Source organism: Acinonyx jubatus, chromosome A2 (genome assembly GCF_027475565.1).
Source record: "Acinonyx jubatus isolate Ajub_Pintada_27869175 chromosome A2, VMU_Ajub_asm_v1.0, whole genome shotgun sequence".
Lineage (NCBI taxonomy): Eukaryota > Metazoa > Chordata > Mammalia > Carnivora > Felidae > Acinonyx > Acinonyx jubatus.
The window spans coordinates 159,866,215-159,890,440 of record NC_069383.1 but is presented as its reverse complement, the minus strand read 5'-3'; the positions used below and the strand labels follow the sequence as shown (position 1 = coordinate 159,890,440).

Sequence of the window (24,226 nt, the reverse complement as noted above, 5' to 3'; positions counted from 1 at the left end):
AATAAATAATGTTTATGTTGAAGCACTAGTTTTGAGGAGGCAGCGTTTCAGTCTGGGTGTGCTGAGTGTGAGGTCATGGTGCAGCAAGTGGAAACGAGAGAATTGTGAAAACACTGGCTTTTTGCCGCTTGCTTATTGCTTCTCTTGCTCCCCACTTCCCATTTGCATGTGTTCATACTCCAGCAAAAGTTGTCTTTTTTTACTGCAGATCTGATCGTGTCACTCCTGATTAAAAGTTTTTGGGTGGAAGAAATTTTAATTTTTTTAACCTCTGTAGGTGACTTTAAAGCTAAAGTTTGGGATCCCAGGTCTTGCACATTTTAACCCTCCTTTCCTTTTGCATTTCACCTGCACCTAGACCGGAACCTCTGACCCTCTTTGCCTGCTGTCCCCACTGCCTGCCACGTCCCAGTTCTCCTCTACCTAGAGATCCTTTCCTCATGCTCTGTGGCCCCACTCAGAGCTCACTCACCATTTGAAGCCTCCTCTGATTGCTACTCTCCTTCTCCTCTCCTCTCCCCCGCCAGAATCAACTGTTCCTCGCTTGTGTCCCCATCCCATTCAATGGAGTCAAATGTTGAATGGTGAGGGAAGTGCAGTTGCTGCCTTTTGCCCCTAGGTGGCAATAGTGAGGCAGCGAGGCTGACCAGAGCCTGTAAGTCAGGGGAAGACCAGAGGAGAGCAGCCTGCAGAAGGGAAGTGAGTCCTGCTCCCCTCCTTTAACCAACTCTCCCGCTCCACTGCTAGGCTCTGGGAGGCAGTGGTGATTACAGTGTGTGGGCAGATTGTTTCAGTTATATACTGACTGGTGTGGAAGCACAGGAAAGGAGACTGTTAACCTAGGCTTTGGTGTGCAAATGAGATCACAGAATGCTTCCTGGAGGAGGTGGAGTGGGGCGGGGAGAGGGGTTAGCCAGGTACAGACCACAGGGAACAGCTTTGCACGATACAGGAACAGCATCTGCAAAGGCACGGGAGTGGGAACCTCTTGGTTTGTTCAGGGAACCACGTGGAGTCTGGTAATTCGGGGGCAAGCAAGGTGAAGTAAGCAGGGCACGAGGACTCGTGCGGCCGCTGTGCAGAGGGGTTGGATGTTGTCCTGTAGGCCAGCCATGGATGATTTTAGGCCATAAAGTGAAGAAGTCAGATCTGCTCACAGTTGGAAGAGTCGGAGGGGGATGATGCTGAAGGCCAGCACACCAGTCAGGAGGTGATCACTTCCCTCTATGTAGGAAAAGCTGTGAATGTGGCCCAGAGCTGTAGTGGTAGGGAAAGAGGGGGGATGGGTTTGAGACATGGCTGGGTATGTAAGAGACACAGGACTCAGTGGGTGTTTAGATGTGGGACGTGAGTGAGCAAGAGAGGACAGCAGTGGACGATTCTGGGTCTCTCCCTGAGTGACGAGTAGAAGGATAGTGGTCAGTAAGAGAAACAGCGAAGGCAAGAGGATTGGTTGGGAATGTGGACGTAGACAGGAAAGTGCCACTGGAATAGAACGCACGTACATGGACATGCTGCGAAACAGGAAGGGGCAGAAGGTGTTGTCCGTATGTGTCCGTACGTGTCTGTACGTGTTGGGGGGTCTCACTTTTATGATAACTGTCCATCCCCACTTGACCCCGGGCCTCTGGGTGCCTTGGCCAAGTCAGTGGTCATACTTTTGTAGATTCAAGACACAAAACGCAACTGTTTGCTCATTGTCTGGGGAACAGGGAGAAGGGGAAGAAATTGCCTCCTTGAGGAAATTCTCACCTGAGTTGGGGAGAAAAGACCTTTATAGATGTAGAAGATGAGGTAGCAACCGGGGGAAGCAGCGGGTCGTGACAGCATTGAGAACGTTGAGAGAGATGGTTGTCTGCTGCTTGGTTCTTGTGTTTGATGAAAGAGCTGCTGTCCATACTGGTTGTTGTGATCAGAGAAGCGTGAGCAGGAGTTTTCAGGTGCAGCCAACAGCCCCGGGTGAGTGAAAGGAGAGCACAAAGAGGTCTGGAAGCCTGAGTGGACTGGTTTGGGCAGGCAGAGGGGTCAAGAAGGTGAACTCCGAGATGAATCTAGAAAAGTATGTCCGGATCAGGTGGTAGAGGGTTTCTGGACACAGTCAAGAGGTGATCTTGGAAGTTTGTGTTTCTGGGGGAAACTCCAGGATGGACGGACTGGTCAAGAGGCTTTTGTGGTACGAGGTGGTGGGTAATGGCCCGAATTTGGGGGCTGGGATGGGTTCTGTTCTTTTATCTTATATACCCCATACCTTGCTCTTTAGCTGGCACACGTTCGGCACTCTGTGTATACTTGGGAGAAGGAGGGCCAGAAGGGGGCTCAGGAGTGACTGGATCCAGCCGCCCACCAAAAACGACATCTCTACTGGAGGAAAGACATCTTTACAAAGGAAGGAAACAGTCCGGGATGATCCAGTGGCAAGACTGATGTCACCATGAACAGAAGTAGGGAGACAGGAGGTGGAGGAGTGATTTGGATGGAAAAGACCTGATTGGGTTTAGAGAGATTGGGTTTGAAATAATCATGTGGCAGGGAGACCACTTGGGAGTCTGTCTAGGCAAGAGATAACAGGGACCTGAACAAAAACGATGGCAGAGAGATGGAGGAGAGGGTGACATATCACTGATGTGCATCTGGCAGAACTTGGTGCCTACTTAGGTATGGGGGACAGAGAGAGGTGGCTTGGGACATACATGTGTCCTGCCACCAGAGGAAGTAATTCAGGGGAGGAGGAGGTTTGAAGAGGGGGGCAAGGATTGGAGGAGAGGGTTTAAAGGTGTCTGCGGTTGGGCACAACAAGGTCAGGGAGGCACATGTTCCCCATGATTTTGTTAATGAAGTAGAAGTAAGGAGATGGGGTCAGAATAAAGTTGATATCTCTATTGGGCAGATTGAGAGGCGAGCTGACCCATAAGCTTGCGTGTGCGGTTGATGGTGAGGGAGCATAGACCACCAACCAGGTCTTCCACGTGTGTGGGGCTGTAGTCGTGAGCTCTGTGACTTCCCTGGAGTCCCAGCCCATTAGAAATGGCATCAGAGGTTTGGATCACTTCCAGGATCCCAGGGGCAAAGAGGCAGAGTGCTCCTCAGTGGACCTGGAGGCGGCGAAGTGGCCACTTGCCGAGCACTAAGAAGCGTGCCAGGCGCTGTGAAGCAGGGGGCAACATCCCCATTTTGCAGACAGGGAGACTGAGGCTCCAGGAAAGGAAGTGCCATACTCCACGGTAGTGTAGCTGATTAACAGTAGGGTTAGTGCTGGAGCTCAGGTCTGTCAGACTCCGCAGGCCAGTCCTTCCTGCCGTGCCATGTTGCTTTGCAGTTCTGTATGAGAGCCCTGGAGTGGCCTGGACCAGCCAGAAAGAAGCTGGAAACTCTAGTAGGGCCGTGGAGCCGATCCTGTCTCCTCAGGCCTGTGGAGCACTTGGACTGGGCCAGACACCAGCCTCACCTGACCTGCTGCTTCCCGGAGCTTCTCAGCCTGGTGGATATGTAATTGCTGTGACGTAGCCTTGGCTGGCCCAGTCAGGTGGCTTTACCCGCCAGGGGCTGCAGGAAGTGGCGAGTAAGGAAATATGTACCATGTTCACTTAAGCCCTCCCCTCACAGAGCAGTTGTAATTGGGTCAGGTGGTTCGTTCACTTTTTCTCTGGCACCCCAGAGTGTTTCCTGGGTGACCTTACATTCCTGAGGCTTTTACCTTGGAGAACTCAGAGTTTTACATCTGGAAAGGACCTTAGAAATAATTGAGTCCAGGCCTCATCATGTGATGTGTGAAGTGTCAGGATTGAGCCTGAGGATCTATTCGACTGTTCTAGTTTTGCTCTGGCTGGAGTATTCAGCACGCCTGCTCTGGTGCCTATAAAGTGAGACGGATTCTCACCGGGGCACGATGGGAGCTAGTCTTGCTGCTTGACCTGTGTAAGTTTTTTACACACACATCTCGCCTCTGTGCACGTAGCGCTTATACGACTGATGTGAACAGTGTTGCTGGAGTCACGCGGACAGCTAGGGTTGTTGAAAATAGTGCAGTGGGACTGAAGACTCTCAGAGATCATCCAAGCAGGACTTCTCCGTAATGTATGCAGTTACTGGAAACGTTTCCAAATCACCAGGAATTGCTTTGCTAAACGAAGTTTCCCCTTTTATTCCCCATGATTGAGTTTGATTCTGTGGGATGGGATGGATGATCCCAGAAAAGTAAGGTACTGAATGAATGAGTACTTTATTAATATACAATTTCCACCCGCTCTTTAACATCAAGTGGCAAATACACGATTCCCAGGTGGGTCTGAGACCCAGTGTCTGTCTGTCCCCCGTCACCCCCAGCCCCCCCCCCACACACACACCGTGTGTGCCTGGATGACTTATCTACAGTTTGCCGTAGTGTGGGTTGGGCGGGGGCCCTTAGGGGACACCACTGTAGGTTTGGGCCCCCAGGCTGTCAGCCATGATGTGGGTGAAAAGCAAATAATTAGGTGTTAGAGTGATTTGCCCATCAACAAAGGTTTGGGCTGATGGTGAACTGGCCCAGGGAACTAGGGCGACCTACTGTTGGGGGGGGGGGGGACTTTTCACAGATAAGTGAGGAGGTGATGGAGAGGGCAGACACTCTCTGCAAGAGGAGCAGCCAGCACAGAGACATGGTGACAAGGTCTGCAGCTTGCTGGGGAGGAAGTTGGAGCCAGGGGCCCCATCACGAAGGGCCTTATGTTTTGTCCATGGGAGGCTCTCTGGAGTGACCGTCAGAGGCCTGGCTGGCCCTGCTGCTTCTTAACAGCGGGATGACTGACCCTGAGCAAAGTCATGAATCTCCGAGCCTCAGTGAGTGGGGACACCACTGACAGGGAACGCCCAATGCGTTGACCGGGAGGAGTCCACGTGGAGAGACCGCTGAGTGAGAAGGCACGGCCTGGTGAGCTGCGAGGTGGCCAGAAGTGACTATGACTTGGAAGTCACTGATGGTCAGACAGAGATGAAGGCCCAGCTGTGATTGGTGCTCGCCAGTAGCTGGCTTGGGCTGGGTTATCGAAGTGGATTTGGAAGGGTCAGGGGAAGGGACCCAGAGAGCAGGGTGGGGCAGCCCTGAAGCATCGAGAAACCCTGCGTTTAGAGTTTGCGTTTCTCCACTGTTGCCAGTTGACCAAGAACTGGGCCCGCAGGGGCTACTCAGCCTCACCCAGGGTGTCAGGAGGAGTCAGGGTGCTGGGGGATAAGGTCCACTCTTTAAATCTTTTAAAATTTATCTTCCAGTTCGCTCCTTTTGTAGAGTTCTTTGACTTTTGGCAAATGCATAGAGTCGTGTTACTACCTCCACAATCAAGACCTGGGAAAGTTGCAACCCCCCCCCCCACTCCCCCCACGAAGCAAAAATGCCCCCTGGTGCTCCCGCTGTGTGCTCCATGCTGCCCTTGCTCCCTGCCCCTGGCAACCACCGATCCATCCCTATGGTTTTGCCTTTTCCAGAACGGTCTCATGTGGTATGTGGCCTTGGAGTCGGGTTTCTTTCACTCCGCGAAATGTATTTGAGATTCATTCAAGTTGCGTGGATAGGGAATGCTGTTTTATTGGTGAGCAGAACCACATTCTGCAGCCTTCCATAGTCTCGCCACTGATGGCTTGAGGGGCATTTGAGCTGCGCCCGGTTAGGGTGTTGATGAATCAAGCTGCTGTAAACACTTGTGTGGGGGTTTCTGTATGAGCACAGGTTTGCATTTCTCTTGTATGACGACTAGTATAGGATTGCTGGGTCTTACGGAAAGTGTTTAACTGTCAGGCGCTGCCTGTACATTTTCCAAAGCGACTGTAACGTTTTTACATTTTCCACCAGCGATGCACGAAAATTCCCCGGTTTCTCCACATCCTCACCAGAACTTGATATTGTCTGTTTTGTTGTTTTTTGCCTGCTTTTGTTTATTTTGTTTTACGCATTTTAAATGGATTGGGAGTATTCTCATTCCGGATGAGTAACGTATCTCAGTGTAGTTTAAATTTGCATTTCCCTAATAAGTAATAATGTCAAGCATCTTTTCACATGTCTGTTTGCCATCCATATATCTCCTTTGGTGTGTTGTTTATTCACATCTTTGTTTATCTTTAAAATTAGTTTAGTTTAGGGGTGCCTGGGTGGCTCAGTCCGTTAAGTGTCCGACTTCGGCTCAGGTCATGATCTCGCGGTTTGTGAGTTCCAGCCCCGCGTCGGGCTCTGTGCTGACAGCTCAGAGCCTGGAGCCTGCTTTGGATTCTGTGTCTCCCTCTCCTTCTGCCCCTCCCCTGCTCACACTCTGACTCTCTCTGACTTTTAATAATAGATAAACATCAAAAAAAAATTTTTTTAATTAGTTTAGGGGTGTTTGGGTGGCTCAGTCTGTTAAGCGTCCGACTTCAGCTCAGGTCATGATCTCATGGTTTGTGGGTTTGAGCCCCGCATCGGGCTCTGTGCTGACAGCTCAGAGCCTGGAGCCTGCTTGGGATTCTGTGTCTTCCTCTCTCTGCCCCTCCTCCATTCTCTCTCTCTCCTTCTCTCTCTCTTTCTCTCTCTCAAAAATAAATAAACATTTAAAAATTTGTTTTTAATTGGTTTAGTTTAATTTTTTTTACCCCTCCCTTAAAATTAGGTTGTTGTCTTGTTAAGTTTTGAGAGTTAAAAAAAAAAAATGCATATTCTGGATACAAGTCCTTTTTCAGATACGTGATTTGCAATTATTTTCTTCCAGTCTGTAGACTGTAATTTTCCTCGCAGTGTCTTTTGCAAAGCAAAAGTTTTACATTTTGATGATACTCACTTTATCAATTTTTTAAAGTGGATTGTGCATTTGGTGTGGTGTCTAAGAAATCTTTGCCTCACCCAATGTCACAAAGATTTTCTCTTAGAAATTTTCTGTTTTGGGGGTACCTGGGTGGCTCAGTCAGTTGAGCATCCAACTCTTGGTTTTAGCTCAGGTCATGATTTTGAGTTCATGGGTTCGAGCCCCACATTGGACTTTGCACTGACAGCGTGGAGCCTGCTTCAGGTTCTTCAGATTCTGTGTCTCCCTTTCTCTCTGTGCCTCCCTTGTACATTCTCTCTCTTTCTCTCTCAAAAATAAATAAATATTAAAAAGAGAGGGGGAGGCATCTGGGTAACTCAGTTGGTTAAGCATCGGACTTTGGCTCAGGTCATGATCTCACAGTTTGTGAGTTCAAGCCCCATATCAGGCTCTGTGCTGACAGCTCAGAGCTTGGAGCCTGCTTCGGATTCTGTGTCTCCCTCTCTGTCTGCCCCTCTCCTGCTTGCACTCTGTCTCTTTCTCTCTCTCTCAAAAATAAATAAACATAAAAAAAAATTTTTTTAAAGAGAGAGAAATTTTCTGTTTTTACATTTTAGAACAGAGGTCGGCACACTTCTTCTGTAAAGAACCAGATGGTAAATATTTTCAGCTTTTTGGGCCATATGGTCTCTGTCACAACTACTCAACTATGTCACTGTAGTGCAAAAGCAGCCACAGACAATACATAAACAAAAGAGTATAGCTGTGTGCCAATAAAACTTTATTTGTAAAAACAGGTGGTGGGCCACATTTGGTCCACAGACCACGGTTTGCCAACCACTGTTTTAGAAAGTCATCTTTTTGGGGCACCTAGGTGGCTCAGTTGGTTTATCTCCAACTCTTAATTTCAGCTCAGGTCATGGTGTCATTCATGGTTTGTGAGATTGAGCCACACACGGGGGGGGGGGGGGGGGGGCGGGGGGGCGGAGGCTCTGTGCTGACAGCGCAGAGCCTCCTTGGGATTCTGTCTCCCACCCCTGCCCCTCTTTTGTGCACGCACTCTGTCAAGTAAATAAATAAACTTAAAAGAAAAAAAAAAGTCCTTTTTTTACCAAACAGAGAGGACACTCCACTCTGAATAATGAGAATGGGGTAATTATTGCCCAGTTCATCACTTGAAGGCAGAACAGTAGGTGCCTAACTCAGAACAAAGGTGAGGAGAGGGAGAGAGAAAGGAGAAAGGAAAGAAGATAAATGTTTGAATCACCTTTTGAGCAGACTTCCTTGTGCATTTTAATTTTTCATAGTTAACCCTTGCACTTTGGTTCAGGCTTCAGCAGACGTGGTTGGTTGGTTGGTTTGTTTTTACGCTAATCTATCTTAAAGACTCGTGGCTGCAGATGCTTTAACAGATTCGTGGAGTTTTTCATGAGTGAGTCCATTATTGCTGGTGGTCCCATGCCTTCTACTGAAAATTGGTATTTATTTAACCATTCTCTAACTCGTATTTCGATTCTGTCTACCATCTTATGAGCTATGGGATCATGGGTTCCTCACATACTTCCCTGCACGTATGTGATTATTCCTGGAGAACAGATTCCTACGGTTCTGAATCAGAGGGTAGCATTTGTATTAAAAATTTTCATAGGGGCGCACCTGGGTAGCTCAGTCGGTTAAGCGTCCGACTTCAGCTCGGCTCCTGATCTCATGGTTCGTGAGTTGAAGCCCCACGTTGGGCTCTGTGCTGACAGCTCAGAGCCTGGAGCTTGCTTTGGATTCTGTGTCTCCCTCTCTCTCTCTCTCTCTGCCCCTCCCCCTGCTTGCACTCTGTCTCTCTCTTTCTCTCTCAAAAATAAATAAACATAAAAAAGTTAAAAAAAATTTTTTTTCATAGACACTACACGTTATCTGCCAAAAAGGTTGTACCATCATATACTTGTATCAATGGTGTGTGAGGGTGTTTTCCCCCCTGATCCTTAGTCACATTGGATTTTATCCATTCTGGGTGGTCTTCTGTCTGACTGCCAGAAGGTGGCATCTTTTTTGACATTTTCCTCATTATTCATGAATTTGAGCTCTCCATGGTTTATTAGCCATTTGAATTGCCAGCGTCTATTAGTTGTGGCTCATGTCCTTTGTCCACTCTCTGTTAGTGATGTGTCTTTTTTCTTATGAATTTGTAGATGCTCTGAATCAAGTGGTCTCAGCCTTGGGAGTATTGATATTTGGGGCGGGACGTTTCTTGGTTGCGGGGGCCATCCTGGGCCTTTTGAGATGTTTAACAGCATCGCTGACTTCTACCCACTAGGTGCCAGTGGCACGCCACCACCTGTATTCATGATAACCAAAAGGGTCTCCAGACCATGCCCGGTGTCCCCTGGGAGCGCCAGGTCACCCCAGCTGAGAACCACCAACCTAAATGCTATGATAGGTGTAGCACGTATTTTCTCCAAGTCCGCTGTTTGTCTGTGTATGGTGTCTTTTGCCGTACAGAAGTTCTTAATCTTATGAAGTCTGACTTTCCAGTCATTTCTTTCGATGCTAACCTATTTTATAGAGAACAGGGAGCATAGAACATTTTCAAATAAATAAAAGAAATGCTGGGAGAGTGGACTAACTTTGCACGTTGTGTGTGGTCGGAAGCAAATTAGGAAGTGGGAAGGTAGAGAAGAGCCAAATGTTTCCAGCAGGAAAAAAATAAAGTAATAAAATACAAAACACACCACACCTAACTCCTCTCTCAGTGCTGACTCAGGGGGGGAGGTGGGAGCTGTGTTCAGGTTTTTACATAACCGCAGGCAAGGCTATTTTTGAAGAAGGCTGCGTGAGTGCTCCTGACAGCGGGCACCGGGTTTTCAAGAGCAAAAGCAGGGCTGGGCAGGAGGGATCTGGAGAAAGGGGTGGGCCGCCCCCGAGACCTCCCGGCTGGTGGGCAGCAGGGCCCCTTTCTCAGAGATGACACTTCAGCCCCATGGGAGCGAGTGCCTGCATAGTTAGAGGCAGGGACGTGGGACATCTTAGATGTGGCAGCCGCATGGCCAGTTGTGCCTCCAGAGGAGCCGTCCTGGTGCTCTCGGCTGCATTGATCTGGACTCCGCTCTGAAGCCATCTCTGTGCTGTGATGCTTCCCGCCGAAAGTGAAGCCTTCTGCGGGCGGCCGAGGGCATTCCAGAGCCTGTAGCCTTTGAAGACCAAGTGCCTGTGACTGGTGGAGAAACCCTAACCTCTCCCAGTTCCGTGGCTGTGGCCTTCGGAATAAAGGGATGCAGATTGCCGTCGTCTGCCTGCCTGAGGCCAGACAGGCCGTCTGAGTCAGGGTGCTCAGGTGCACATCGCAGGCTCCTTGGTACCCAGCTGCACCAGTAGTGCACGCGGAGATGAGAGAAGGCTCTTGAGATGACCCGAGCACTTTTCACAGGAGCTTGAGTTACGGTGCTAGAATTGTTTGTGGGTGTTGTTTTGTTTTGTTTTTTAAGTCAGCTCTGTGGAACTCATGACCCTGAAATCAAGAGTCACACGCTCCAGGGACACCTGGGTGGTTCAGTCATTTAAGCATTGGACTCTTGGTTTCGGCTCAGGTCATGATCTCACGGTTCATGGGGTCGAGCCCCCTGTGTCAGGGCTCTGTGCTGATGGCGCAGAGCCTGCTTGGGATTCTCTCTCCCCCTCTCTCTGCCCCTCCCGCACTCACACCCTCAGAATAAATACAGAAACTTAAAAAAAAAAAAAAAAAGCCACTTGCTCCACTGACTGAGCTAGCCAGGCCCTCCTATTTGTAGGCTTTTAGAAGCTCCTTAGGAAGAGAAACGGTTGAGCTTGAAGCTGCTTTGTTTTGTTTTAGAGCGGCTTTCGGGTCGCAGAAAGGTTCCGCCCCCAATGCACAGTCTTCCCCGTTAGTCACATCTTGTGTTGGTGTGGTGCTTTGTTAGAACTAAAGAATCTGTACAGTTTGCCTTAGGGTTCCGCTCTTTGTGTTGTACATTCTGCGGGTTTGGACAGATGTGTGATAACACGCACGCACCGTGAAAAGATCACACAGAATAGTTTTGCTGCCCTAAAAATCCTCTGTGCTCTGCTGTTCTTCCCTCCCTCCCTCCTAACCCCCGACAACCACTGGTCTTCTTACTGGCTTTAGAGTCTCGTCTTTTCCGCAGTGTCATATAATTGGGGTCAGACAGTGCGTAGCCTTTCACACTTAGCAATGTACATTTGAGGCTGCCCCAAGTCTCCGGTCCCATAGCTCATTTCTTCCTGTCACTGAATAACACTCCGTTGTGTGAACGCACCAGACAGTTGGAGTCTCTTTCTCCACTCGCCTGTTGAAGGGCATGTTGGCTGCTTCCGGTTTCTGGACAATTACGAATGAAGCCGCTGTAAACATCCGTGGGCATGGTTTTATGTGGACCTGAGTTGAACTTGTAGCGTTGAAAAGAAAACCCCGAAGTGCCAGTCACGGTGTTTTGCCTTAATGTCCTGCAATGTGGACACTTGGAATTTACTTGACTTTTTTTTTTTCTTCTCTGTCTCAGATTTTTAAAAAATACAATGTCTAATGGTTATGAAGACCACATGGCCGAAGACTGCAGGGATGATATCGGGAGAACGAATTTAATTGTCAACTACCTCCCTCAGAACATGACCCAGGATGAGTTACGGAGTCTGTTCAGCAGCATCGGTGAAGTCGAATCTGCAAAACTCATTCGGGATAAAGTAGCAGGTAAAGGAACCGAGAGGGTTTGCGAGGGGAGCTCGTGGCCCTCCCGTGGGGCACTGCCTCCTTGGCCGGCGGCTCTGCAGTGCTCCTTGGTGCAGAAGGGGCCGCAGCCTTGAGCCGATGGCTGTGAAGTTTCGTTTTTATCTCAGGCTCTACTTTGCCCTGGCCCTGGCGTTAAGATTTGGACATAGGTTCCCAAGAGTTCATCGTAAGCCAGAGTGCGCGTACATACAAAGTGCGGTGGTGGGAGGGGAGGGAAAACGAGGAAACCCCCGCAATGAGGACCGCTCAGAGCTGTAAGAGACCAGAGAATGACAGCCTGGCCCGGCTCGGTCCCACCTGTGGAAGCGACGCTGGCCCATGGCAGAACATGGAGCGTCCCCCTGGGCGGCCCTTCCTGGGCTGTGGGCTGTGCTGTCTGCTGTCACGCAGTCACATCAGCTGGAACGTCTGAGACACACGGAGCTTGACCTCTTGTGGAGCCGGAGCAGGGCAGCCGATCAGCAGGCAGGCAGTAGAGTCGGGTGCCGGCTGCAAACCCCGCTCTCCCGCTGCCTCCGTGTGCGACCCCTAAGCCTCAGTGGCACCCGACGTAAAGTGAGGATGGTGGCTCCCACATCCTGATCCTTAGTTGCCTCGAACGGGTTTGCAGACACCTGGGAAGGCCATCCTTATGGAGCAGCCTCCGTCCTGAGAGCATGGTTTCAGGGAGCAAAACATGGAAAGACCAGGTGCTACAAAGCACTTCCTTCCTTTTGTCCCCAGGGAGGAGCATTGTTTTAGGGAGCTGCCCTCCTCCTCCTCCCTCTTCCTCCTCCTCCTCCTCCTCCTCCCCCTCCCCTTCTCCCCCCCTTCTTCCCCCCCTTCTTCCCCATGCCCCTGTTCTCTCCTCCTCCCCCTTCTCCTCTTCCTCCTCCCCCTCTCCCTCCTCTCCCCCCTCCTCCCCCCCCTTCCTCTCTGCTCTGGTGAGCTGAGCAATGGGCAGTCCCCGCAGGAGGGCTCTGGCTGCCACCCTGGGCAGTGGGGCTATGATTCTCTCACTGAAAACTAATTTAAAACTTAAAAAAAAAAAAAAAAAAAAACCTTTATTACGGAAATAAGATAATACCTTGTTGTATTCAAATCTACATAAAAGTAGAGTAACGTATGGGACCCCAGGTACCCATCGTCCTACTTCATCCACTCTCAGCTTTTGCTGGTAACCTGAAGATTCCTGTCCCTGGGATAAGTCCTGGAGAGGCCAGCTGACTGCTGTACAGGGAATTAGTTCCTCAGAGGGGGCATTGAATTCAAAAGTCTTTTAAGGACTCTCCTAATTCTGAGAGTCTGTGATTTTAACAGATATCTTCTAAGTAGGAATTGTAGCTAATACCCAAATTGAACAGTGTTAGAATGTTCTAGAAGCCATTATCTTTCTCCTGTTTCAGGAGACCATCCTGAATAAGAGAGTCCTTGTTCAGAGGCATTTTAAAATTCTCCTATGCTACTAACAAGTCTTGCCTTTCTCCTTTTGTGTTCTGGTGGAAGGGAATTTTTAGCCCCGTGGATGTTCCTGAGCCTTGCATTCCGATTTTGCCAGCATTCTCGTGGTACCTGGCTTCTTTGTCTGTTCACTTGTTGTGGTTTTCAAAGGAATGTGAGCTATGTTAATAGGAACACCTAGGTTTGGCGAGATCAGGCCAGAGAGAGCTGGTTCGGGGAAGGAGGTAAAAGCAGCAAAGAGTAATTTGGAAATTATTTCAGTTCAGAGATAAACTTTTTCTTCTCTTCGGGCAAGATAAGTAAAGGGTACCAAGAATTTGTGGAGGAGGTGAGCCCAGGCTCGATTTCAGCTCGGCATCTTGCTAGCAGTTCCTTAAATTGGATGACCGGACCTTCCCGGAACGCTTACTGTGTTCCCACCTCTGTCCTGCCGCCAGCGTGTGAAAACCTCGCCGGCCTTGCTGCCCCTTTGTCCTCTGTTCTGCTGCTCTGGTGAAACCCCAGACACGGATACGTTCATGGCTTCTTCCTCCTGGCCGGAGAGAGTCCTGCATCCAGACACACAGGTGCCCCGTGGAATCAAATTCCCAGCTGAGCTCAGCCTGCCACACAGGCCTCCCTGGCCCTCCCAGCAACCACTTCAGGCCCGTTTGCACCCTTCATTCTTGGCCCATGACTGCCTTTCACCTCGTAATGAAAATAACAGCCACCTCTACCTCTGTTCTATCTTGGCGCTTCTCCATCCCGGGAGCCTCTGGCCAGGCAAGTGCGCGCTTGCCTGGGTCTCTTTGGGGCCGCCTGACCAGCGTTCCAACACGCTCCAGCATCTGTCCTCTTTGAGAATCCTTGCTGAGATTGTCTGACTTCCTCTAGCCCAGGATTTTTCCACTTGAGCACTCCTGACATTTGGGACTGGATCATTCTTGGACGGGGGGGGGGGCATCTTGTGCATTGTGGGACGTGGAGCAGCATTGCTCGCTCCCACCTGCTATGTCCCGTGGCATCTTCTGAGTCACGACAACTGAGACATGCCCCAGACATTACCGGGTGTCCCCAGAATCCTCCCCCTCCTCCCTGTGAGAACCACTAGTTGTTGTCCTCCCTCCCATTCACAGAGCTATCAGTGGACTGTCTCCTCTTCCTTCTGGAAGCTTCCTCTCCCCCTTGGCTCCCACGAACCACCTGCCTGAGGCCTTGCTTTGCCTCTCCTGCAGCTCCTTCCCAACCATTCACTTAGTCTTTGGGTTATTCCCATGCTGCTCCTCCCTAAGCCCGTCCTGGGGAGAGCAGACGCCCCTCCATAGCTTCACTTTATCCTCAGTCTGCTGCCTGTGTGTCAGGGGAACTACTCTCCCGAGCTTCACACCCCTCGACCCCTCAACTTCAGGGTTTTCCAGACTGACCTGGACTCTGTCCCACCAGCTGCTTTCTTGTTTCTCAGCATCTGCATCTTAACAGACGACACCAGGTTCACTCAGTGCACTCCAGTCAGAGATCTAATCATGACCTTTGACGCGTGTGCGTGTCCCTGGCATTCATCCTTCTGGGTGCTTCCGCCCCTTTTCCTCCCGCCCCCACCCGCTGCCTCAGATCTAGATGAGGCCACATCACTGTCTGCCTGCACTCGCGTTCTGGCCTCTTAACCAGCCATCTGTGTTCCCTCCAGATGGTTCTCTTCACTGCGGCAAAGGAATCTCTTTAACACTCCACATGTGACCCTGTCACTCACCTGCTTTAAAACTCTTAGTCCCCGGCCCTGCTTGCTTTAGGGCACCTTCTCTGCTCAGCCATGTCAGCATTAGATGCTGCTCCTGGTCTGGGTTCCCATAGCAACCAGGCAGCTGGCAGTGTGGGCTTCCACACTGTACTGAAGTTAGAACTTTTTGGTCCAGTAGGTCCGTATGGTTCTCAGAAGCAGAAACCCCATATGTCTGTAGATACGACCATAATCAGTGCTTCTTGAATGAATGAATGAATGAATGAATGGATGAATGAATAGGTCTAGCGATTGGAGAAGAATGCAGATCAGCATGGACATTGATTTGCTCCGCAAATATTTATTGAGTGCCAGCCATTGGCCAGGCACTGGTGACGGGAGGAACGAGGAACGGGTGGTGGCTGGGTTATCGGGAATATTTGGGAACGTCTGACATGCTGGCTTCCAAGATGCAGCATGTTTCTGGCTCGCCAGGCCCCAGCCCCCGTGTTGGGGACATGTATTTATTGCTGCCTGTTCCATCCACAATCTCTAGCTGGCCCTACTGTGCAGCCCTGTCCCACTCTCTGCCTGGGGTCTGGTCCCTCTGCAGATGCCATATGGCCCAGGAGCCAGCCTCCACCCTCCTGGACTGTCTGTCCTGCTGGCCACTTGGTCCCCAGCCTCCAGCCCATTCGCTCAGCTTCTGGCTCATTGCCATGCACCTCTGGTCAGGATAAAGCCCACACTCCTGCCTGTGGCTCCCAGGTCTCTGGAGCGCTGTCCTCCTCCTCCCTAGCCGCTGTGCTCTCCACTCACCCTCCTCTCAGCCCTGACTGAGCTGCTTGTCACTCCCCAGACAGACCCTTCTCTTACAGTCTCATGATTTTGCAGATATTGTTCCCTCTGTAGGAAAGCCCTTCCACACCAAGCCAGCCTGACCGCTTTTGTTTTCTTAATGTGAATCACCTTTGTTCCGTATATCAACAACAACAGTGTGAGGCAAAAAGGAAAAGTTTAAATTACCCCAAATCCCACCACTGTTAGCTTGTGGTTTGTGTCCTTCCATACTTTTTTCTTTCCACATTTGTGGTCATAAGCAACTACGTGTTTTTAGAAAAATGGGCTTGCACCACTCAAGCTGTGCTGGAAACTTTTCTTCCTGTACCTGTGAATGCTTTTCTATCATTGAACATAAAGCAGTCTCGTCAGAAGAGCGGCACAGTGTTCTGTTGTATGGAGATTCTGAGTTCACGGCAGCTTGTGACCACATTTCCGTATTTACAAACCCCACTGAGAAATATCCTGGTGCAAACCTTCACTCACCGCTCGTTCGCATTGGGGGTCTTCTAGAAATGGACCATTAGATGGGAGGGTGTGGACCTTCCTGGACCCTGTCACCAGTTGACACTCGTGCCGTCAACTGGGCCAGGGGGGTTTCTCATCTTGCCCAACCTAAGTCACAAATGACATCTGATTGGGGTGGTCATTCACTCTAGTGACGTTCTAGTGGCTGTTTGTACTCTTCTTTTATAAAATACCCTTCTTGTCCTTTGTCCATTTTCTTTCTTGTGGGGACATTCGCTGTTTCTTGTTCATTGTCTCATTAACTCACCCAAGACCTACTCCTCCCGCTGTGAAGTCTTCCCTTGAACCCCTGCAGACATCTAAAAAGGAAGAGCTCTAGGGGCACCTGGGTGGCTAGTCGGTTAAGCGTCTGACTCTTGATTTCAGCTGAGGTCGTGATCTCACCGGGTTCGTGGGATCGAGTTTTGCGTTGGACTCTGCGGACAGTGCGGAGCCTGCTTGGGATTCTCTCTCTTCCCCTTTTTCTCTGCACCCTCCCCCCCAAATAAATAAACTTTAAAAAAAAAAAAAAAAGGAAAGTAGTTTTAAAAAAATAAAAGTAAAATTTTCTTTTAACGTTTATTTATTTTTGAGAGACAGAGCACTAGCGGGGAAGAGGCTGAGGGAGAGGGAAACACAGACTTCAGAGCAGGCTCCGAGCCGTCAGCACAGAGCCCGACGTGGGGCTCAAACTCACAAACTGTGAAATCATGACCTGAGCCAAAGTCAGATGCTTAACCGACGGGGCCACCCAGGCACGCCTCAAATTTTTTTTAAAATGAAGAACTGGGCTCTACGGGCCCTGTCACGTTGCAGGGGAGTGCCTGTCGTCAGGGTGTTCCCCTCCCTCAGCTGTCCACCCCAGGTGGATTTGAGAAACACTGAGGGATGAAAACATTATATCTGGCTGCTCTGGATGGCAAATGTAACACGAGATGCCAGGGCATTGTCTCTAGGTTTTAACCTCGTCTAGGGGTGCCTGGGTGGCTCTGTTGGTTAACCGTCTGACTCTTGATCTCGGCTTGGGTCGTGATCTCGCGGTTCATGGGTTCGAGTTCTACATCGGGCTCTGCGCTGGCTGCTTGGGATTCACTGTCCCTTTCTCTCTGCCCCTCCCCTGCTCGCTCGCTTGCTCTCTCTCTCAAGATAAATAAATAACCTTGTCTAGAGAGAGTGGTGTTTGGAAATGGAAGAACATTGGCTCAGAGGCCACCCGGCAGGGCATGAGTAGTGCTCACAAGGAGGCAGCCTCCATATTCTCCAGGCAGCGGCTCTTGGCCTGCTGGCCACCAGGAGAGACCCTAGTGTCAGGCCCTGCCCAGGCCTGCTCAGTCAGCCAGTCTGGGCTGTTTGAACATCTGTGATGTAAGCTTTCTGGAGGACGGCAGTTCTGGTTCAGGACCAAGTGAAAGAAGCCGAGCTCTTCCCGCAGTGCGGGGATGGCGTGAGCTGGGGGGAGCACTGGCTTCTGGGATATCCCTTGGCCTCAAACCCAGAGTTTATTCATGCTTCATCCTTGGCCGTTCTGTTTCTCATCTGCTGCCCCCTCCCCCTCCCCTAGATCTTCACCCTGGGGGTCTGCTTGACCTCCCCTGCCAGCACCGACCCCAGGCAGGCCCTGCCTGCCCTCTGTACGTCCCAGCAGCCTGTGCAGGATCCGTGCCCTGCCTGAGCGCTGCCCCTGTTCCACCACCAGGCCTCAGACCTTCCTCTGTCAGGGCTTGTCTTCCATTGCCCTAAATGAGGGAGCAGCACCTGATGGGTCTTCGTGGCCTTGATTCTAGTAGGCTCACCGTGTCTAAGGGACAGGAGAATCATGTGTCAGGAGATTGGAAATCCACCTGCCTGACCTCTTGGGTCCTTGAGCTTGAGGCAGGCCCTCGGGAACTGTGTCATTACCCTGCACGGCTGATAGACCCTGTTAGAGAAACAGGAACTTGGGGGCCTGCTTTGGGAAGTGAGGGCCTCCCCCATGTGCCCACTCTGAGTATAGACCATTGAGGATCTGCAGAACTGGGGAGCCCCACTCTTCCTCATTCACTTCCAGCAGCAGCTCTCAACCTGGGCTCCACATTGGGATCGCTGGGGGGCTTTAAAAACTGCTGAAGCCACCCCCACTCTTACTACACCCCATCCCCATGCTGATACTGGTTCAGGTTCTGGCCTGGGCAGTGATAGTTTTTAGAAACTGCTCTGGTGATTCTGGCAAGCAGCCGAAGTCGAGAGCAGTTGGTTTATGGTGAGCGGCCAGGTGGAGGCAGGGACTCGGCACTGTGTTAGGCACTTTCGCCAGTGGCCTCATCCGGTGGGTGCAATCCAGGGCTCCTCTTCACTCCTCACCTGCCTTCCCTCCCATAGCATGCAGGTGCCCGCTGTAGAGGGTTGGATAGGCTCTCAGGGGACAGGGCCAGCCCAGAACAGGGTGTACAGAGATCCCTCCCCATGAAGCTCCCTCCTACAGCAGCCCATCTGTGGGCCTTTTGGTGGCTCTGCCTTCTGCTGCCCGCCCCCTGGCACCTCCCTACCCAGCCTCGCTCCCGGGCTCTGCCTGGCAGCCTGTCCCCTCCCACCCCCACCCCCACCCAGCAGCCACCTCTGGGCCATTCCCCAGCTCGTCTTGTTCAACTGTGCTGGCTGCCTTTCGTTTTCTGGAACACACCAAAGTCTCCTCTGCCTCACGGGCTTGGCACCTGCTCTTCTGTCTGGGCTGCTTGCTGCCAGCCATCCCAGGGTCATGCCGCAAGTGTTGGCTCCTCACTGGGTGCTTCTGACCGCCCTGTCCACCATGGGCCTCACACTCATGAGTCCCTCACACCACCGCGGAAATTTTCCTTATAGCGCCCCGGGCGGCAGTTTTGTTGGTTAGTTTCTTGCTGCTTTGCCGTCGGCTGGCCCATCAACCATTAAGGCACAAACTGTCTTCCGCTGTGATCATCAAACCCCCTGGCCAGCCTGGCCTGGGACCTGGCACATAGTAGGTGCTCACTTAATACTTGTCAACTCATTGACGAGAACCGGAAGGGAAGCAGGCCTAGGAAAGGAGGCAGTGGCCGCTTGAGGGTGTGTGACTTCCTGGGTGACGTTGGCAGTTGTCCTGGGAGGCTACCCAGGACGAGTGTGGCTGGCACAAGAGCCAAGGGCAGAAACCTGGGGGTCATCTCAGTGGGATGGGTAGAAGACTAAGCTTGGGAAGGGACAGCTGGGGAGAAGGAAAACCCAGAGAAAGAAAACCTGGCGTTGCTGCTCCATTCTGGGGGAGGTGACCCCTCAAGTGAGTCGGCCGTGCCCAGTGCTGCTGAGAGCTTGGGGAGCTGTGTCCTGACCGTCTCTGGGGGTGGCACCTGATGGTCGGACTGCCTCAGTAGACTGGCAGTCTGCAGTGACCACCCTGGGGCCGGGCCACCAAGTGCCTGGGAGGCAAGGAATCAGGACCCGAGAGTCGGGCAGGACCCATGTTTATATGCCAAGAGCAGCCAGCTGTGGCTGAGACACAGGAGTGTGGCCCAGGTACGAGTCCTCATCAGTGTCTGGTCTCCCCTAGCAGGACTTGGGCCACCTGTGGCACTGGCAGTGGAGGAGATAGGTGGTCTAGGGTTGGGCTTGGCCTTGTGGGAAGAGCAGAAAGACGAGAAGACACAAGTGTGGGTCGTGCCGACCGAAGAGGCAGAGAGTCCATCCGGCGGTCAGGCCAACGGGCTCCATGGCCTTGGTGTGGTGACAGATGGGCAGAGCAGGGGTTGGAGAGCAGGTGTTTGGGAGCAAAAATCCCAGCAAGCCTGGAGTTCAGTCAGGAGTCTGTACCATAGACATTCTGCATTCTCAGCTTTAATGTTTGCAGTTTGGACCTTTTGCGAGGGCCCTAAAGTTCCCAGCCTGGAGCCAGTTGTGGTTTTCTGTACTGTTTTCTGAACTTCTGATTCTGACTTTCTTGCTAGTTGGGCGCCAGCCCCACAGCCCCGCTGCTCCGGGGTCCTCGCTCTCTGGGGTTTAGGAGCTAATAAGTCTCTGAGACCCATGGGGTTTTGTTAGAAATATGGTTGTGGAAGGGCAGGTTTGGGTTTGTTTCTTTCAAAAGGAAAGCGGCCCGTGCAGCACTGCAGGTGGCTTGTGTAGTTGCTGTGCCCTGAAGGAGGGAGTACACCTCCGCGAGGTGCTCCTGGGGCATGGGCCACGCACGGACTTCCTTCCAAAGCCTACGGTTTTGGGGGAGGGGGGGACTTTTCAGTGGAGGAACCGCCGGCCTCGGAGGATCCTGGCCAGCACCAACACCAACAAAGCGATAGGTCATGGTGACAGCACGCAGCCCCCAGTACGATGTCACGAGGAGGGCCCCTCGCTCTGGGGTCTTCCTCCCAAAACCCGTCACCCACTGCAGTCTCGCCATGAGAAAAACATCTGACGAACCCAAGCTGCAGGAGAGTCTACAGAATTCCTGACCAGTCCTCCTCGAAACTCTCAAGGTCATCAAAAATGAGGAAAGTCTGAGAGCTGTCCCAGCCAAGAGCAACCTAAGGAGACGTGACAGACTACATGTCATGTGAGATCCTGTGTGGCCTCCTGGGACGTAAGAGGACTTTGGGGGGAAACTGAGGCAATCTAAATCAAGTGTGGACTGTGGTTAATTGTAATGTATCAGCATTGGTTCCTCGGTTGTGACAGATGTCCCATCCGGATATAAGATGTTACCACCGGGGAAAACGGGGTATGGGGTCTGTGGGAACTCTTTCTATTATCTTTGTAATTTCTCTTTAGATGCAAAAAAATAAAAGTGTTTAGGTTTTTTTTTTAAGAAGTGGCAAAACTGGGTTAGGCTCTCTGCTGGGTTCCACATCTCGTTATCCACCTGAGGGTCTGGGTTCAGCCGGCACCCAGAGACCCCCGCCTCATGCGGCTCAGGGCCTGGCGTGTTTTCTACCTGCTTGTTATCGCCCTCCACCAACCAGAGGAAAGGAGCGGAGCTCACCACTCTATCTCTGTGCCCAGAGCCGTGCCTAGCATTCGGTGGCTGCCCGCCAGCACGGCCTGTGGGCGGGTAAGCAGTGGGCATGTTGGTTCTCCTCTCTGGGCCGCCTCCTGCCTCCTCTGTAGCGAAAGGACAGGCCTCCTTCCACTGGGCCCCTCGGCCTTGGCTGCTCTCTGGGCTCCTGGGAACCCACAGCCCCTCCCCTGCTGGGCTGCATCCCTCCCGTAGCATGCCGTTGGCGGTCACTCCTGCCATTTCAGTGTTTCCCAAAGAAGAGGTGGGGACACCCACGCGTAACCTTGGCTTCCTTTGGGAAGAGCTCAGGTGTTGTTATCCCTTGGACTTGGGCTGATGGTGCTCTCACATGACAGCCGCTGGCAGGGGAAGCCTGGAGGCCTGGCCGGGGCCGTGAAGGCAGGTGCACGGCCGGCCGGGGACTTCCCTCAGCTCCAGCTTCCCTTTGTGCTCCACGTCATCTGCTTTTTAGCTGGGTTGTAGGAGTTCAGGCAAGTGAGGGAACCAGCACTGGGTGGCACTAGAGCCCAGCAAGCCTTCCCGCTGTTGGGGTGCAAGCAGGGGAGAAACCCCTGGACGCAGACGGGTGGCCGTCATGCAGCTCCCCCCACCTGCCCATCTCGCCCACTCGTGACCGTTGGAGTCCCCACATCTCAGCCGGGACTGGGGGCACCGATCGTCATCATTGCTTTTGTGATGGGTTCCACGGGATGCCGTTAGTAGCACAGTGTTTCTTTTTAAACGGCCCTTTTAAAGAAAAAAAAAAATTAACAAAAGTAACACTTGTCCACTGTAGAAAATTTACATGTCGGCCAAAGAAGCGTGATGGTGACCGTGGGTCTTCTAACCCCACTTCCAGGAGGCCGTGGCTTTTAACGACCTTGTCCTTTGGAGCCCAGTCGCACATGGTCCTGTTCACCCTCCCTGGCTGTCGGCCGGTTTACCAGTGTGCATGTGTTCTCCCACACAGGGCACAGCTTGGGCTATGGCTTTGTGAACTACGTGACTGCCAAGGACGCGGAGAGAGCGATCAACACGCTGAATGGCCTACGGCTCCAGTCAAAAACCATTAAGGTAAAGAGCTGCCATCGCCACCTCGTTCCTGGCCTCCAGGGGTCTGTGCTGGGCCCCCCGGCCTGGGGGAGCGACCTCCCTGACCTCACCTGGGCGAGGGATCTTCCCCTTACTTGACCATCACTATCAAAGGGACCATTGGCTTGGCCATTTCTCGGAGCCCTGGTGCATTTGGGGTATCTGGGGTACCTCCTGTCTGCTTAGAGTTGAAGCATTGCATGTCAGACCACCCCAGGCCATGCTGGTGCCTCTCAGCCTCCTCAGCCCCGTGAGCAAAGGGAGAGTCACCGTGAAGGGCACTTAATCGAGGGCAGTCCTCTCCCCGGCCCAGGGTGTGCCGTCCTTGTGCCGAGCGAGCATGTGTCTGGCCTTGCCCTCCTGTTCCCTCCTGGTTTGTTGCCGCAGCGACAGCAGCAGCATTGTCCCTCACGCCCTCCCTGCCAAGGTCTCTCCCTTCCTCCCCAGTCACAGCCAGGTCATCAAACATGCATTTGCTAATGTTTCTTGAGTACCTGCTATGTGTCAGACAGTGAACAGATGAATTCCTGCTCTCATGGAGGGGCGTGTGTGTGTGTACACGCATGTGTGTGAGCACGTTCCAATAATAAACCGAAAGTCCCGTGTGGCAGAGGTAAGTGTTGCGGAGGTACATGGTGGGGGATGTTCTGGGGGGTGGCTTCGTGTTGACCGGTGACTTGAGGGATGCAAGGGAGCCACCAGAGTCACTCCCAGTTGAAGGGCTGTGGTGGCTTCCTGGGACGAGCGGGCAGGTCCCCCAGGCCTCACAGGACAGCTTCCCCCGCCCTCATGTTCTCAGCTGCTGCCACCTACCCCCCCCCCCCCCCCCCCCCCGCTCTTGGTCCAGAGCCCCGCCTCCTCCCCATCCCCAGGTGTCTGTCCTCTGGCTCATGTGATCTTGTGCAGCTCCAGACCCAACCTGGACGACTTTGGTGTTTTCCCGACCTTTACTCCCTACTGCACCCTCCTCGAATAGGCCTCCTCCCACCGCCCCAGGCTGGTGCCCTGACCTTGCTTCTTGCAGCAGCCTGGGGTACCATGCCCACCCACTTCACCTGTAGATCTGGCAGGTCAGCCGTTGTTCCTGAGACGCATGCCTGCCGGCGTCCTCTCCCTCGACAGGAAGCCACGTGGAGTGAGATTGCCCTCTGAGCCTTTGGACCTGCCGGGTCCTCCCACCCCATCTCCCATCCCTCCGCTTCATGTGGGTGTCCAGAAAGGTCCCTCTTGGGCTTTATATCAGGGCTGGGCTTCCTAAGCTTCCCGGGACATCAGAGCCACCTGGGGTACTTTTGCCATAAAGGTTCCCAGGGTTGCGGCTTGGGCCTCCCCAGTCACACTGTGGGGTGGCCCTGGGAACCCGGATTTCTTCCCGCCTGCCAGGGAAGTCTTGCAGTCTGGCTGTTCGCAGCACATGTTCATTTGGAGGGCGGTGTTCCATTTTCTGCTGTTGAAGTGTTTGTGATATGCATTGCTCAGTGGTTTAATCGTCCCTGAACCCCCCCTGTGGACTAGACCTGCGTGCACACAGGCCCTGTCGCGTGGTCCCTGAGGGCAAGAGCGCTGCCCACACATCTCTGTGGCCAGCACGGGCTCCCAGAGCCTCCTTCCACTGTGGAGCCTGGTGAAGGAAGCCACGTGTCACAGCCTTTCCACGTGTCTAGTGACTTTTGTTCCTCTCCACCAGCTCCGCGTTGTTTATTCTCAGCCCAAAGCTCCCAGTCTGTTAGGAAAGATCTGATGTATTTAGAAAATGTTTGTTAATGCCAGGAGGGCAGTTACTCTTATTCAAATGCTGAAAACTCCTCATTACACAAGTGTGTTCTGGGGGCCAAGCCCTCTGCCTGGCTCTGGGTTCCATGGCCGATGGGTGCCCTCAGCTAGCTCATGTGTTAACACAGATGTTAATTCCCAGACCACCATCTGACTGGACCTCACATGGGCTCCACCCGACTCGTAAGGCACTGAGAGTTTCCCTCAAAGTCAGAGTTGAGACATAGGAGAGCAGGAGGAGGTAGGGGTAAGGAGGGCCGGGGTGGGGACACGAGGGTGTTCTGGGCAGAGGTGTCTACAGGGGCCAACGTGTGCCTCTTATGGACACAGGTGTGCTGCAAGAGACATACTGGCTAGCACATTACGGGAACTGCAGGCTATCCCCAGGGTTGATGCCCCAT

The 24,226-nt window shown here is 52.3% G+C and overlaps 2 protein-coding genes across 2 annotated transcripts in view; one reads left to right on the top strand and one right to left on the bottom strand.

The window, feature by feature from the left end:
* The window catches only part of LOC106970815 (basic proline-rich protein-like), a 29,107-nt gene extending 26,751 nt beyond the window's left edge, over positions 1-2,356 (bottom strand). The window contains exon 1 of the mRNA XM_053220309.1: positions 2,290-2,356. Within this exon, the coding sequence (XP_053076284.1) occupies positions 2,290-2,356 (67 nt within the window). The remainder of the gene's footprint in view (positions 1-2,289) is intronic.
* Positions 1-24,226, top strand: part of ELAVL1 (ELAV like RNA binding protein 1) — a 39,049-nt gene that overhangs the window by 1,803 nt on the left and 13,020 nt on the right. The window contains exons 2-3 of the mRNA XM_027050271.2: positions 11,273-11,460; positions 21,931-22,034. Coding sequence (XP_026906072.1) covers positions 11,289-11,460; positions 21,931-22,034 — 276 coding nt within the window. The 5' untranslated portion in view covers positions 11,273-11,288. The remainder of the gene's footprint in view (positions 1-11,272; positions 11,461-21,930; positions 22,035-24,226) is intronic.